General features: G+C 49.3%; 1 protein-coding gene across 1 annotated transcript in view; it reads left to right on the forward strand.

Annotated features, from left to right (window-relative positions):
* Positions 1–15,293, forward strand: part of Slc6a11 (solute carrier family 6 member 11) — a 135,300-nt gene that overhangs the window by 99,784 nt on the left and 20,223 nt on the right. Inside the window, exon 7 of the mRNA XM_005066126.4 lies at positions 12,075–12,178. Within this exon, the coding sequence (XP_005066183.1) occupies positions 12,075–12,178 (104 nt within the window). The remainder of the gene's footprint in view (positions 1–12,074; positions 12,179–15,293) is intronic.

Genomic DNA, 15,293 nt, shown 5'->3' on the forward strand with positions numbered 1-15,293 from the left:
CCTCCAGACACACCTCTTGGAAGTATTTGGGCTCTGGGCATGTCTATGAGAGATTTTCTTGATGAAACTAACTGATAAAAGAAGCCATCTTAAGAGTATGTTGGACCATTCCCTGGGCTGGTGTTTCTTTACCCTGATAGGATACAGTGGGAGATCAGGAGAGGATCCCACCCAAGTCTAGGTGATAAACCAATGAGTTAAGAAGCAGTTACCTCAACAAAACCCCTGCCTTAACATGAGTGACAGTCAGGAAAGCTGCCTCCTTGGAGCTCCACTAGATTCTCCCCTCTATCCCCCGGTACTGCTGGGAATTCCCGGTAACCTTGGGAATGGCCTTGTGAGTCTTGTAACTTTCTGAGCCTCCCTTCTCCAGGATTTTTCCACTCAGAAGGGAGGCCATATAGCAGCGTTGCTGAGCAGGAATCATGTCTCTTCTCCAGAGAGTCTCCCCACTTCCTTTTGTAGTCTTGACCTGTGTCTTCTAGGTAATGTCCCCTCTGCCATCCCTATGGTTAGCATGTGCTCCCCCCAAGATTCTGGTATTGGCATTCACTGTGCTTGCTGCAGCCTGCACCTCTCCAACCCTCCATCCATCCAATTTATCTCTTATGCATTTTAAAGTGAGTTGTAGACATATGTGCCCTTCTCCTGGGATATATCAGCCTCCATCGCTTGATTTATCTTCTTAATAATCACTCTTAACTTTGCTGTCCAGGATATAGCCCTGGGAACTCAGAGTAGGACCTTGGCTCACTCTCTGTGCCTTTGCCCCAAGGCCTGGGACACTGCTACAGAGGATCATTAGGGAGGGTGAGTAGCAATAGCTGCCATGTCTCCTATTTGTCTTCCTCAAGAAGCCAGCTCTCCTACATGCTTGCCTCCAGACATTGCTGTGATTGGGGGCAGAGCTCTTCCCCCAAGGCTCTGAGCCAAGGGCAGCCAGCTGCGCTATCATTCCTAGCCACCCAGAGGCTACATCCTCCACCCTGTGCGTGCCGCATGAACCACCGTATCAGTCAGACTCCCAAGTATCCAGCTTTTAAAAGCTGTCACCTCTTCTCATCAGATGAGCCAGGGATGGGTCATGTGAGCAGGTGACAAGGTGGCCATTCAATTTGGCAAGAATTTTGAGGGCTGACAGAGTACTATGGGAGGAGGTGGGTGGGTTGCAAGAGGCTGGGCTTCAAGATCTGTGGGAAAGCAGAGCCTGGGGACAGATGTGCAGTCCACTTTGGGACTCTGGACCCTGTTCTGGGTAGAAATGGCAGTAATTCCCTGGAGGGTTAAAGATCTCAGAGAACACACCAAAGGACAAGTAATCTTACTTTTGTGCGGAATCTGAAGAGGTCAGACTCAGAGAAGGCAGGGTCTGCAGGTTAAGCCAATTTTGGTTCAATAAACAAAACTGTATTTTCACTCAGCATGAAGACCCTCTTTCCATTATTGTTTACTAAACAATGTATAACAGCCCTTCCATGGGATTCGAGCTCGTTTAGGTGTTTCCAGTCACTGACAGACAAGATAATCTGTAAGAGGGATACTATTTAATTAAGGGCTGAGCAGCCTGGCCTTTTGGTATAGGGAAAGGTCCTGGTATTAGTCCCCAGTAAAATCCAAGGGATGGAATACTTGAAAGACACTGAGAGAGTAGATATTAGTGTTCTCATTTCAGACCTCACAGTGTGTGAGGGAATATGTGTGTTAATTAGTTTGATCTGGCCATTCATACTCCTAAGAGCTGTCTGCTTCCTGAGAGACCTGGCTCTAGGGTGACCCAGGGACCCTGGAGGAAGTCTTAGAAGGAACTCTCTGGAAAGTGTTCACTGCCCTTGGGAGAAGAGATGTTGGTCCCCCAAAGAAAGCTGGATAGGGATGGTTGCTGGGGTGGGGTAGTTCCAAACCAGAATGAGGAAACCAGGCCTGCTTCCCTGGTTGAAGCTTCCACAACTAGGGCTGGGTGGGAACAGGGAGCAGCTCCATGCAAGACTCAGAACACAGTTTCTTCTGCTCCCCAGCTCACGATTGTACACACAGGTCAAGATCCTTCAAAAATCCTTTTTAAAAGATACGTAGTCAAGACCTTCTCTGGCCACTTAGTGTCTCCTGCAAGCCCTTTGTGTGATCACAGCCATGAGCTGTGAGGACAGCCTGACCAGTCACAGCTGCGCTGTCACACTCACAGAGAAGCAGAGACCTCCAGAACCAACCTCTCCAAGGTCTCCCAGAAGAGCTGACCTTCACCCAGTCGAACTGACCCTGCATCCTCCGGGTCTGGTGCTTGCCTTTCCCCTTGTACACGTGCTGGGTCGCAGGCTCCTGAGCAGAGGGTCTTGGGGCCTGACTACTTCTGAATACTTATATCTGGAAGCTGCATAGATAATGGTCAGAAAACATGGCCGAGAAACAAGTCTCTGCAGCCATTCAACTTCTCAGCATCTGAGAAGCTCCCAGACCTTCTGCCCAGACTCCAAGAGCAGCATAGAGGTCTTATCACCTGCTTTGTCGTCATCTCCAGCCACAGGTGGCTCATCCTGGCCTAGACTCTCAGCCAGGGAGGAAGCTCATTGACTTCTGTGACTATTTGAAGTCCCCAGCCAACTTGGGTCACCCTTATGAGTCTCCTTGGGGACCTGAGTGTGTTCCCACTCAGCGTCAGAAATCCATGCATCACAGGATTGAGTAGTCTCTTCCTGTGACCTCCATGTGAGTCCTGTGGGCACATTCTGCTTGGTAATTTTGAACAACTTCCAATCAAAGACATGTTGGTATATTGGTACCTGCGCTATGGACTTCAGGGGGCTCTGGGAGGCCCACTCCACCCCACACACAGCCTCTTGCTTGAAGTGTCTGGGCAACTCCAGTCTCATCCTAGCTTTCCCAATGTCTGGGCCTTTGCATCTTTGCCATCTTGCATCCTTCTGGCCCCCCAGGCCAATACATGCACCAGTGACCCACTAAAAATGTGTATTTTCTGTGAGCATACTATTGTTTCTGTAATGGGTCCAACTAATCCTGAAATCTATCTACCACTTCCTTGCCTGAGATGTCAGGGATGGATGGATCATCTCCCTGGTTTTACTCTATTGCCTGCTCTAACAAGTAGCAGACACTTCTCACCATAGCCAGACTAAGGACAGAAGAGAGTGTGATTGATTAGTAATGTCTGCCATGGGCAGTAGTGAGAGGGGGATATGCATGTCACACACTGGCCAGCTTCATTGCTGTCTAGTTTCTGCATTTTATGGATTAGGAAACCAAGGCTAATGAAAAAGAAAGGGCTTCAGCGACTATCTGGAATGGAACCCAGATATCCTGCCTTTTCAGTTCAACAGATTCCCTATCTGGCCTGATAGGATTCTGCATGGGCCTCAAGGACTGTGTTCCTGTATGCTGAGTCTTAAGCAATGGTGGCCACTGTTCTTGAAAACTTTCCAGGCAGGGCACAAAGGGCTGGATGCTCTCATGGAGCTCCATCCTTGCTAAGACAGGCAGACAATGTTCCGGGAACACAATGGCATGCTGGGAGGTCTCTGTTCTGTGTGCAGGCAGACACAGTAAAGTGGGCTCTCTTCCACTAGACAGCTGTGTTCTATCTCTCCCCCAACCCAAGAGAGCCTTTTCTGTAGACTGGACCCCATACTGCCCATGGCCCTCAGAGGGGAGGAAGCATCCCTGACTTTGAATCAGTGCCACAGTTTTTAGAGGGAAGAATGTGGTCATAGTGGGAGGGGCTAAAATTTCATCCCAGAGCCAGCTTGGCTGACACAAGAGAGCATGCCAGCTCAGGGCTGGACTTGAGAGCTGCAGTTTGGCTTGGTCCGGGGCACACTGGCCTTGTGCTGTCTGTGGATGAGGACTATTGCTGCCAGCCCAGACCCCTGCCAAGGCAAGGCTGGACCTCTGACCCAGGTCATTTAGAATGAGATGGGTCATCAGTTTGGTATCCACAATGGTGGGGGGCGCCTGTAGCTCTTAGTGGAAGCCCATGGGGCTTATGTATGCATACCAAGTCCTGCATAGGGGATGAGCATCTACAATGCCAGGAATGATCTCCTAACGGGGGAGATCTTGGCTTAACAGAACCTCTGAGCTCATGGACAGACCTAAGTGGAGGCCCAAGCTGATAAGGGGTCCTGACTCTGTACCTCCTCTGCCGAACCCTTGAAAAATGTGGCTCAGCACCTTGCATGATAAGTTGGGGCAGGTGTGCACAGCCCCCAGGATTTAATACATAAGGCACCAAAGGCCACTACCATATACCTGATGCCATCTACCCCCAACTACTCCCTCTGCTTTCAGTGCCTCAGACACAACCACTCAGCATCCTGGGCAAAGGCCCAGTCACAGTGACCCCTGCTCACCCCTGCACACACTCACATGGGGCACCAGGGTCAGCCTATACACCCAAACTCCCCACACACCAAGCCAGCCAGCTCTTCACTGCCCATGGCTCAGCCCTTCAGCCTTCTGACACTTTACTGACAGGTCCTGGGATGACCAAGGCCAGCTGCCCAGGGAAGGGCTTGGCACCCCCTCGAGAAGCAACAGAACATGTTTCCAGTGGGGTTTCTAAGCCAAGATCCCCTGTCCCTTCCCACCACCACCATCCTGCTGGCTTTGCTGACCAGCCAGCCCAGCACATTAGCATTTAAATATATCCCAAGTCAGCTCCCCAAAACCCTCTTCCCCATCGAAGCCACCAGGGAGGAACATTTGAATCCTTCTCCTGGACTCCAGGCCCCCTCATAATGGCCATACTGTATTCACTTGCTTCTGTATGTGGCATTAGCAGAGAGAAGGAGTGAGGGCGCCTAGCAACCGGGAGGAGGCTGAGAAAGAGGTGGGAAGGAAGCGACTCTCATGTAATTATTCACTTCCACAAAAGCCGTTGTCAGGTACACACTGGAAACACAGCTGTTTCATTCTTCTCCTAACCTACTTTTAATCCTTTCAGAGGCCTTCCCAACAGAAAAGGTGGAAAGAAAGACCTTGATTCAGCCCTTTGCTGCCAGGCTATATAAGATACGTTTTCGCTTCAATTGAGGGCTCCACTTAAAAAGTGTGTGTGTGTGTGTGTGTGTGTGTGTGTGTGTGTGTGTGTGTCTGTCAAGAAAATGTTCAAGAAAGGTTGGTTGTACATCACCAATCCTTGTCCTGGGTCCCGGTCCCAGATCCAAAAGCCAAAGGCCGCATGTGCAGTTGGGTCTGGCGGTTTTCACACATCATCTTCACCAGGCATCCGGAAGGCAGGGAGCCTGAGAACAGAGAGAGGTTGGCTCTTCCCACCCATCACTGGTTCCTGCACTTACAGCCAAAGGAGGCCGGTGTATCTGTGCAGTGTTGATGTGTCTCAGAAACCTGGACGGTGTGGAGGAGGTTGGATGTTGGAAAAGACATGAGCATTTGTTTTCTTACCATAGTTGATAAAGACATCAGAGCAAGGGGCAGATGCCCAATACCCCCCCCATTTCATACCTTCTATTCTTCTGTTGTTCATGAATGATGAACTGGAGGCTCAGAGAGATGAAGGAACTTACCTGGAGTCACACAGAGGGATAGCAGAAGAGTGAAAACCCAACATCCCTCTGCCTACCCAAAGCTTTTGTCCTGTCCACAAATCCCTGTGAGGCTCAGAATGAGGAATCTGATGGTGTTTTGTTCCCAAGTCCAGATGTGCCAGCGTCCCTCTCCCCAAAGCTGCGTGGGTAGAGCCCCTCTCTCCAGCTGCTGGCTGCTGGTTTGCTGGTGGTGAAGAGCACCAATGCTGACAGTGAGATTCAAGGGCAGCTGAGATGCACCATGTGACTCGCCTTGGCAACCTAGGCTCTGATTCAGCTGATTGGAACCACTGTGGTGGCCAGGGTCACTGTCAGCAAACACCTGTTCTTACTGGTGCCTTAAGTCCACTCTGAGACACAGTCATTGGCTCTGACAAGAAATGGGTTCTTTGCAGACCTGGAGGTACATTCTGGCTGGAGTTTGTCTGTGGTGACCCATGCTGCCTCGGATGCCTTCAAAGAGCACACCTCTTCTAGCTCACTCTTGATTCCCTCACCTGTCTGTCTCTGCCAAATGCTGTTTCTTCTCCGTCTTTGCCTCTACTGGGAGGAAATGAGTTAATTGTGGTCCATATTGTGGTCTTCACTCTCAGAGCTCAGCTGGTACATCTGTGTTACAGGAAAAGGGATGTGATAAGAGGTCCCACCCTGACCTCTGTCTCTCGCTGCTCTGTATATTTGGACAGGGGCTGGCATGGGGAACGGTGAAGTTTACTGGGCCCCTTGGTTCCTTTAACACTATGACTAGGCTGCTGTGCCACTCCTGGCTCCCCAGACATGGACCCTGATTCCATCTTTTGTGTGTGTGTGAAAGAAAGACATGGTCCCTACCTGTTCACAATGCCCTGTACCCCAAGTGCCCCAGGTTAATCACCCCTCTCTGAGAGGCACTTAAAAGACACAAGTCTTTTGTCTCCACATGTGGAAAAAATTAGACATTCCATAGGTAAGCTCAGGGCAGGAATATAGGAAGAGGGTGAGCTAAGCATCCACTTAGCCATATCTCTAACTTTGGGATGGATGCCAGTCCCAGGGGAAGGTACAAGACTCACAGTGCAATAGGCTACCTATTGTGGCATTACAGCCTCTGATCACGGGGAGAGAATTTGTCCTCATGCCTACAGCTGTCCTCCCTGAATCCTGAGGGTCCCACTGGGTAGGCAGGTTGCACACTGACCCATGTGCTAGGGCTCCTTGGAACCAATTGTCTTGAAAGCTGTGAAGAGGCTTTTCCTGTTCCCACACAAATCTGCCCTAAAATCTCTGAATGTGGGCTGCCCTTGCAGCAGGGCCAGCACGCCCCCCATTCATCCTGCAGAACATGGGGAGGATCCTCTCCTCCACTGACCCGGCTTCCTTAGGGTTGTTTAGTGAGACTGTTGTGTAGGGGGCAGGGATAGGAAGCCATTTCTTCTAGTTGCCTTCACCTCTGCAACTCCTGGGAGATGCAAGCAGAGGGATGAGGTGTGTGGTCCTCAGTTACCAAGACAGGGAGGGACATTTGTTTTGTGAAACTTAGGGATGCCAGATGCATGCTGAAAACCAGGGGACTCCCCTGCCTTTCTCTGAAACATAGACCCTGACAGCCGAGACCTGAGTCTCCTTTAAGAGCTCTTTGGCCTTTGATGATCAATCTCCTTCTCAGATGCCAGAACTTACCTGGCAAAAACATGCAAACCCTGAAATTTGTGCGTGGAAGCCTCGAGAACTTGGTTCGCTTTGACCAATGTTAAATCAAGTCTCTCACCAACTCCATGGAGGGATCAGAAATGTGTTTTTCCTACTTTCTTCACCCTACTTTTCTTTGATTGTCAAATCCTTCCATGGGCGCCATGCTTTTATTTCTCACTCCCCCTCCCTCCCCTCCCCTCCCTTCTCTCCTTCCCCTCCCTCCCCTCCTTCCTACCCTCCCTCCCTCCCTCTCTCCCTTCCTATGTATAAATTTTCTAGTAGCTAAAGAAGTTTGGGCATGATGTAATGTCTTAGAGATCATGACTTGGTTCTTAGCCATTTGTCCCCTCTTATTGGGAACACTTCCCAGACTCCCTTGCCTTTACGTTGGGACCTCATGGCCTGGCCCTAGTCATGGTATGTGGGCAGAAGTGATAGGAGTCAGTCCCCATGGGCCCCAGAAAGTTTCATGAGGAAGCTTCTAGGTCTTTGTCTCTCTGCCCAAAGACTATGTAGAAAACTGTTACTGGGGGTTTCAGGAAAGGCTTGGGTCACCATGTCAGGGGTAGAAGACAGACCCTGTGCGGGCTACACCTGGCTATTAAAGATGATCTTGAGACAAGATAGCAGCAGAAAACAAATCAAAACGCACATTTTAATTTGTCAGACTCCCTAACCCCAGCAGAGAAGTCAGGATAGTACGAGAGAAAGCCATTGGCAGGGTCTTCCAGTTGGTGAGGTGACTACATGAGCTACACAACAACAGTGTGGTGATTCTGTGAGCTTGGGAGAAGATGAAAGACAATCTGCAGGCTGAACACCAGGAAGCCCAAGGAACATTAAATGCTTGCCCCAAGGAGAGGGCCATGGTAGGCCGGATGCTTGCTGGCTTATCCCAGGATATCTGACCAGACCAAGAGGGTCCATGCAGGTTGCGGGTCCCTGGTAATAGGGAAGGCAATGGGGGTGGGGGCAGGTGAGGCCCCATGGCAGGAGATATGACCTTAAGGAGAACCCAGTCTGAGCAGGCAAAGACTGGGACAAAGAGGGAGCACAGACATTTTGGAGAAGAGTCTAGGGGTAAAAGAACGATGGCTCCAGAAAGCATCGATGGCATCACCACCATTTTAAAGACTCTGATAGTCACTGAAGGGGAAATCCTAGGACTTCAAAGGCTGGAAAATAAACCCTGAGTCATCGACATCCCTCTGCCCAGCAGCATCCCCTCTGCGTTACAGCAGGGCAGAAGAAAAGGACTGGTCCCATCTCACTCATGGCTGTTACAAGAAAACCATGAGAATAGGTTCCATCTATTTCCACCTATATTTCACCATGGGTGAAGAATGTACCATAGACAGCACCATGGAGCAGCAGTATCCTATACGATGTGTTTTAATCATATTCACCCCTTTCTTCCAGCAACCTCCACTTTGTGTTTTGTTTTTTAGAAGGCACTATCTCGTAGCAAACGTCATGGTCCTCTGGCTCTTAAAATTTTTCCTTGTCCTCTTCTAAGACATCCCTGAATCTTAGGTGCAGTGATTTGTTGTAGATGTATCCACTGGAGGTAGGTACCCATGGTTGGTTGTTCTCTGCATTTTGACCAGTTGTGGCTTTCTGTGATGGTCTCTGCTGCAAAAAGAAGCTCCTTTGATGATGGGTGAGAGCTCCACTTATCTGTAGGTACAAGGATAAGTATTTGAAGGAGAGTTGGGAACCATACTGCTTTATAGTGACTGGAGTAGGTTCTCCTTTGAGCCCTATGGCCTCACTGACTGTGGTTAGTTGGCTAGATTTACAGTGCCAGGCACAAATTCTCTCCTGTTGAGTAGGCCTTAAGTCCAATTAGATAGCTGTTGGTTACCCCAGGATATATGTGTCATTATTGCGCCTTTCAGAATATCTTGTCATTGTACATTGGTGTTACAGTGGGTTGGACTGTTGCTTTGATTGACAGCTGCCCCACTGGTGGGGATAAGTCAAAGTGGGTTATCCTGAGGGGAGACAAATGGGGAACAGGAGACACAAGAAATTGGAGCAAGACAACATGGATGATCAAGCTCCGTTTATTGAGAAATTTGTACAAGCTTATATAGGGGAATGTGGCATTGGATGGGGCAGAGAAATGTTGGAGGTTGTTAGACAGGAGGCACTGAGGGCAGGGAGCTGTCAGAAACAGGAAACATTTGACAAGTGATGAGCAGGAGATTTCACCAGGGAGTGCAGGTTAAGTGATGGGTTATCTCTATGGTGTCAGGCCCATCTGTGGGAAGGGACCTGAGTTCTGGGAAGTGCCTTGGGCCAAGAAATAGAGATTTGCTGTGACCTGGTCCTCAACAGGCATCTTGCATGGTTCCTTCTGATACTATGAGAGCTGGTCCTTACAGAGGAGGCTTCCAGGTCATATCCAGATGGATTCTTCCTGTGACCAAATTATGTGGAGTCCTTAGTAATATCTTACTTCTTTTTCTAAAAGAAACCAAAGGCTATGGCAATAGTCTATATTGAGGTAGGGGGTCTTGAACTTATCTTATCAACAACTCAAAAGGAAGTTTCCCATGCCTGGCATTGGGGTTGTTATTAGATAGTCTATGGCTATTGAGAGGTTACCCAAAGTGGCATAACTTTTATTAAACACTCTGTGTGTGAGTGTAATTTTAAGTAAGCACACAGTAATGATTTCCTACAGCTTTTTTCAAACATTCTTGCTTTATCTCTGTTCTAAATACCCATGTCTCACTCAGTACACCCTGATCTGCCAGCAACACACACACACACGCTCATGGTGTTTCCCCTCAGCTGACATTCTAAAGCCAGCTGGCCTGGGTTAGGAGAAGTTGGCAGACACTCCTGCTAGGGTCAGAAGCATTTCTCATATGCTACCATTGGATGTTTTCACAAATGTGCCAGATGTAGACAAGGTAGCCTGTTCCATGTGAGCAAATCCTCTAGAAGGGATTGTGGGGATGTGTTGGGGATCAGAAAGCTTTGGGGCAGTACTGTCATGTGCAAAATAAAGCTATGGTCTGACCCAGAATCAAACACCAAGAAAGGAGAATTCTCACTTTAGGAAATGACTCACCAGTCAGAGGTATCTAAAGAAGAAAGACACGCGTCACTCCCCATTAGTGACAGCAGTCAGATGGATGTCCATCCAAAAGACTAAGAGAGTCCGTTATGAAGTAGAGATGAAGCACCAGGATGCAGGGGTTGGTTCTGAGCCTGCATGGGGGCGGAAGCTGTGTCTCCAGAAGTGGGTCTGTGTGTTTCCACCCATCATGTCCCAGCTGTGTGGCGCTGGCTAGAGGAGCAGGCTAAGGGCAACCCCTGCATAGGGCTGCCCAGGACTGCTGACATTCATGGGCAGTCTTATGTAGAAGCTCAACGAGGTGCCTCGCATACCAAAAGTGCTTAATAAAGGCTGCTCCTGTCTGTGTTCAGTGCTGAGTCTCATCTCCAGGTGGCGCTGGGTGCTCAGCCCAAAACCAGCCTGAGTTTCAGCTGTTACTTTTCCTTAGAGATTTCTAGATGCTGAGCTTCAAGCCTAGGTAAAGGGGGGTACTTGAAATGTCAGTGTGGCTGCCACCGTTACATCATGCTGTTGAGAGAAATTTTAGTCAGAGGGGACTTTGGTGACTAAGAAGCTGCTGGCTGGCTGTACCCCAGGGAAGCTGGCACTAGGGAATCTGTTTTGTAAACTAGTGAACCCACAGACATGCACAGATATGTGTGCACACACACCCCTAGTCTGTATTTGGGCAGCTTGTGTCAACACTTTCTCTGCACAGTCATGGGAAACTGTCTTCATGGTAATTTTAATTACCGAGAACAGAGCTTGTTTTCACACTTCAGTGTGGTGTGGCATAGAGGGAGGGTGCGTGCCCAGCGCTCACACTCTGGCACACTCATCCTCACAGCAGGCCTGACAGACAGGGTCATTCTTTCCCTACTGGGCAGATGAGGGAACTAAGCCCTGGGATATTAAGTTACTTTTGCAAATCACACAGTTGGAGCCAGGGTGCTTAATATCCAAATACCATTTTTGATTGTTTTCTTTCTTTGAGACGGGACCTCACTATGTAGCTCTAACTGTCCTGGAACTCACTCTGTAGGCTGGGCTGGCCTCGAACTCACAGAGATCTTTTGCCTCTGCCTCCCAAGTGCTAGGATTGAAGGTGTGCACCACTATACTTGGTTTTATTTATTTATTTTTGGAGATAAGGTCTTGCTATGTAGCTCTGGCCAACCTAGTCACTAAGTAGACAGGCTGGCCTTGAACTTGCAGAGATTGCCCTGCCTCAGCCTTCTTAATGCTAGACTTACAGGCCTGTACCCATAGACTAAGCCCAATATCCAAATTCTTATATAATGGATTTTGTCCACAACCTTTGAAAAAATCTAGTATTTATTAAGGAAATTTCTTTTTTAATGAGGTAGTCCCAGGAATATAAATGTTTTAATGGGAGTTCCCAAGAAAGTTAGGAAGTTTGATATTCCTGTCCTAGAATTTCTTTTGGGGGGCAGTATCCACAGAGCAAGCTCCCTCTTCCCACATCTAACTCAGTCCTCCCACATCTGACTTTCCTCCTTCCATATCTAACTCTCCCTCCTCCCTCATCTAGTTCTCACTCTTCCCTCTACCTCCTCCCACATCTGACTTTCCTTCCTCCCACATCTGACTTTCCCTCCTCCCACATCTGACTTTCCCTCCTCCCACATCTGACTTTCCCTCCTCCCACATCTGACTTTCCCTCCTCCCTCATCTAGTTCTCCCTCTTCCCTCACTGGACTCTACCTCCTCCCACGTCAGACTCTCAATGCCCACATTTTTGTGCCCTCCTCCAGGTATGGGTGGACGCTGGGACACAGATCTTTTTCTCCTACGCCATCTGCCTGGGTTGCCTGACCGCTCTGGGGAGTTACAACAACTATAACAACAACTGCTACAGGTGAGCCCAGCCAACAGCCACAGCTTCCAAAGCCTCACAGCTGTCCACAGTGCAGGGCCCAGAACACAGAGGGCTGCTTGTCAGCCCTGCCCTTCCCCCAGGATCACAGGGAAAGAGCTGGGAAATTGCCACATGCAAACAGTCTGCCCTAGATGCACAGCAAATCCACCCCACAGCCTCAGTCAGTTCCCAGTGACAGAATGTGCAGCATGGGTTATACATTAGTCAAACAGCTAATAAGGAACCAAAATGACTCAACTCAAGTGTTTCCACTGTAAGGACCTTGTAGAAACAAGGTCCCCCTGTTGCATTTCATAGGCAGGCCCAGGGAACCCTCTCTTGACCTACCCGGAGTGGCTGGGCCGTCCTTGGCTCATAGTCCTCTTGACCTCCTGGCCGCATAGGGTCCAGGCAGGGAGGTGACCAAGACTGTGAAACCTCACAGGCCTGCAGCTTGAGTGCCACCATGGAGCTGAGACCCACAGATGGCCAAGGACAGTCAGCAGTGTGTGTGCAAGAGCAAGGTTTGGAATAAGCTCATTCTGGGGTCCCTGACTGCCATGACAGCGTTGATGACACAGAGAGCATCACACTGTGAGGGCCCGGGAGCTCCTTCCATAGGAGGGAGACACTGGAATTGTGATGGGGTACCACAATGAGCACAGACCAGCTGAGAAAGGACGTCTCACCTGTATCCACCCTACATACCAGCTAGCCACAGAGAGAAGCTACCCTAAAGTAAGGAACTGAATGCTGATTTGGGGATGTGAAAAGAAGGTAGGAAACTAAAACTGAGTCCATCAGGAAGGAGTAACTGGTGAAAATCTGCACCATCTCACACTTGGAGGAAAGAGAAAACTATTAAAATAGCACATCAGGAAGCCTGGTTTCCCCTCTCCTGACTCCTATATATTGAAGGCATCTTTGTTCACTCTGGGTACATGTTGCTTTTATGCATTAAAAGAAAATAGAATCGGGAGATCCAGGCATATTAGCACACAATGCCAGCACACAGGAAGCTGAAGCAGGATTGTTATGAGTTTGAGGTTAGCCTGAGCTACATGAGTCCCTGGCCAGCCTAAGATACAGTGAGACCCTGTCCTAACCCTCGCCCAGGCCCTTCCCAGCAAGGAAAATCAAATTAGTACAGATATCATCTATGTATTATTTAACCCCAAATCAAATATACAAATTATTTGTTAAATTAGAAGTCAAAAAGTGACATTTAACGTGTTTGGGGGCTTAGACCATATATGTAAAATTGAACGCGAGTGATTTTTTTTCCAGCCAGCAACCTAGCAGCGATCTGAAAATGCAGAGCGTTCAGCATGGGTATGGGGCTAAGAGAGGAGCCTGTCCCATCCATTGCTGGCAGGGACTCAGCAGGCAGGACTTTCCCTCCTCTCCCTGTCGTTCAGTGGAACAAAGCAGATGCCTGCAAAAATCTGTTTCCAGACTGTTCTGCAAACAGGTCTGCCCAGCAGTCAATTAATCCCCTCTCCTGACAGCTTAGTCACCTCTGGAGCTCATGCAAGCCCAGCTCAGCCCCTGCTGACTTCAAAGCCCGGGTTATATAAGCCTTCCCCAGAGATTGCAGGGAACTGTAGGGGAAGGCGGGAGGGGGATAGAAGGGCCAGGCAGGGCCGGCCTTGTGGGGCTGAGTGTGCTCACAGGTGGAGGCTGGCACCCATGTACAGAGCTGAAGGGGCCATACGTCCCTGAGAGCTCCAATAACAAGAAAGTGATCTGAGAGCCTATGGGGGATTTGCAGAAAGGGACATTTGCCTTCCCCAGCCTCATGGTGTCTGAAGGTAACTGTCCGCAGTCGGGCCTTGGAAGCCTTGATTCTTAGGAAGTGTCATTTAGCCCCCAGAAAGGGCATCTGAGAGGCCTGGATTCCCAGCTATCATTTCACTGAGAACTGACAATTGGACCTCCTCCAGTCTCGAGATTCGGAAGACCTAACACAGGGCTGGCCTTTCACATGACAGGAGACATCCAGAAGGTAGCAAGCATGGAGTGATGCCTCCTTTCCAGATCCTCCCATTCCGGCTGCTGGATACACTGGATATGTCAGGGCTGCTTGGCTTTAGGTTGATGAGAAGATGCAAAGGACACCTTGATTGGATTTGGGGTAATAAGATGCTAGCTAATGAGTAAGCCAGTCCCTGCTCTCTCGGGATAATGTGGTCCTCTCCTCGCCTGGGCTGTTTCTTCCACAGTAGAGGCAAATGGGGCTTTAGACAGTAGTCAGGGTTAGCAGCTCACTGTCAGAAGAGGTCTTTACAGGGACCTTTATCACTCATCTGCTGCCATGACAAATAGCCCTGGCCCCAGGGGCTGAGCACTTGTGTTCCTACTCCTGGTCTCAGGTTGGCTAGGGAAACTGTCCTGGCTATGAGTGGGTAGGTTTGGCTTCAGGTCAGGCTCAAATCTGCTATTTGTGTACATCCTGTGGTCCAGGCTTGAAGGGACAGTCATTTCCTTGGGAGTTCTTCCCATGGGGAAAAAAATAATTGCAAGAATGATAGAAGACAAGTCCAGTCAAGAAGATAGCAGTCAACTGTCTGTTCATGTCAGCTAATGTCCTTACTGTCCGAAAGTAGGTCACATGGCAAAGCCGAAGCCAGTGAACCTGGGGCTTCCATTCTGCCCCCAAGTGGGGGGATTAGAAACAGCCCATGACAGCCAGGTGTGGTCGTGCTTGCCCTTACCCCTAGTGTTCAGGAGGCAGAGGCAGGTGGATCCCTGAGTTCAAGGTGAGCCTGATCTACAGAGTAAGTTCCAAGACAGCCAAGACTACACAGAAACCCTGTCTCAAAAAACCAAAAACAAATAAGCAAAAAATAAAACAAAATAAAATAAATCCCAGCCCATGAGGCCCGCTACCAAATGCTTTATGGTGATCAGTCCCAAAGAAAAGACCTGCAGGGAGAGTCATAGCCCCAGACTCCTAACTCCTTGTCAAGTGCTCTCTCCACGGTGCCCTCATTGCCAGGGTCCTTGTTGGTTTGTTGCCAACATTAGTGGTAACCTTTGGTTCTGTTACAAAAGGCCTCGTGCTAGAAGAAGACAGGGGAGTTCTCAGTCCTGAACATGATAATTGCAGAGACTC

Source organism: Mesocricetus auratus, unplaced genomic scaffold (assembly GCF_017639785.1).
Source record: "Mesocricetus auratus isolate SY011 unplaced genomic scaffold, BCM_Maur_2.0 Super-Scaffold_100676, whole genome shotgun sequence".
NCBI classification, from domain to species: domain Eukaryota; kingdom Metazoa; phylum Chordata; class Mammalia; order Rodentia; family Cricetidae; genus Mesocricetus; species Mesocricetus auratus.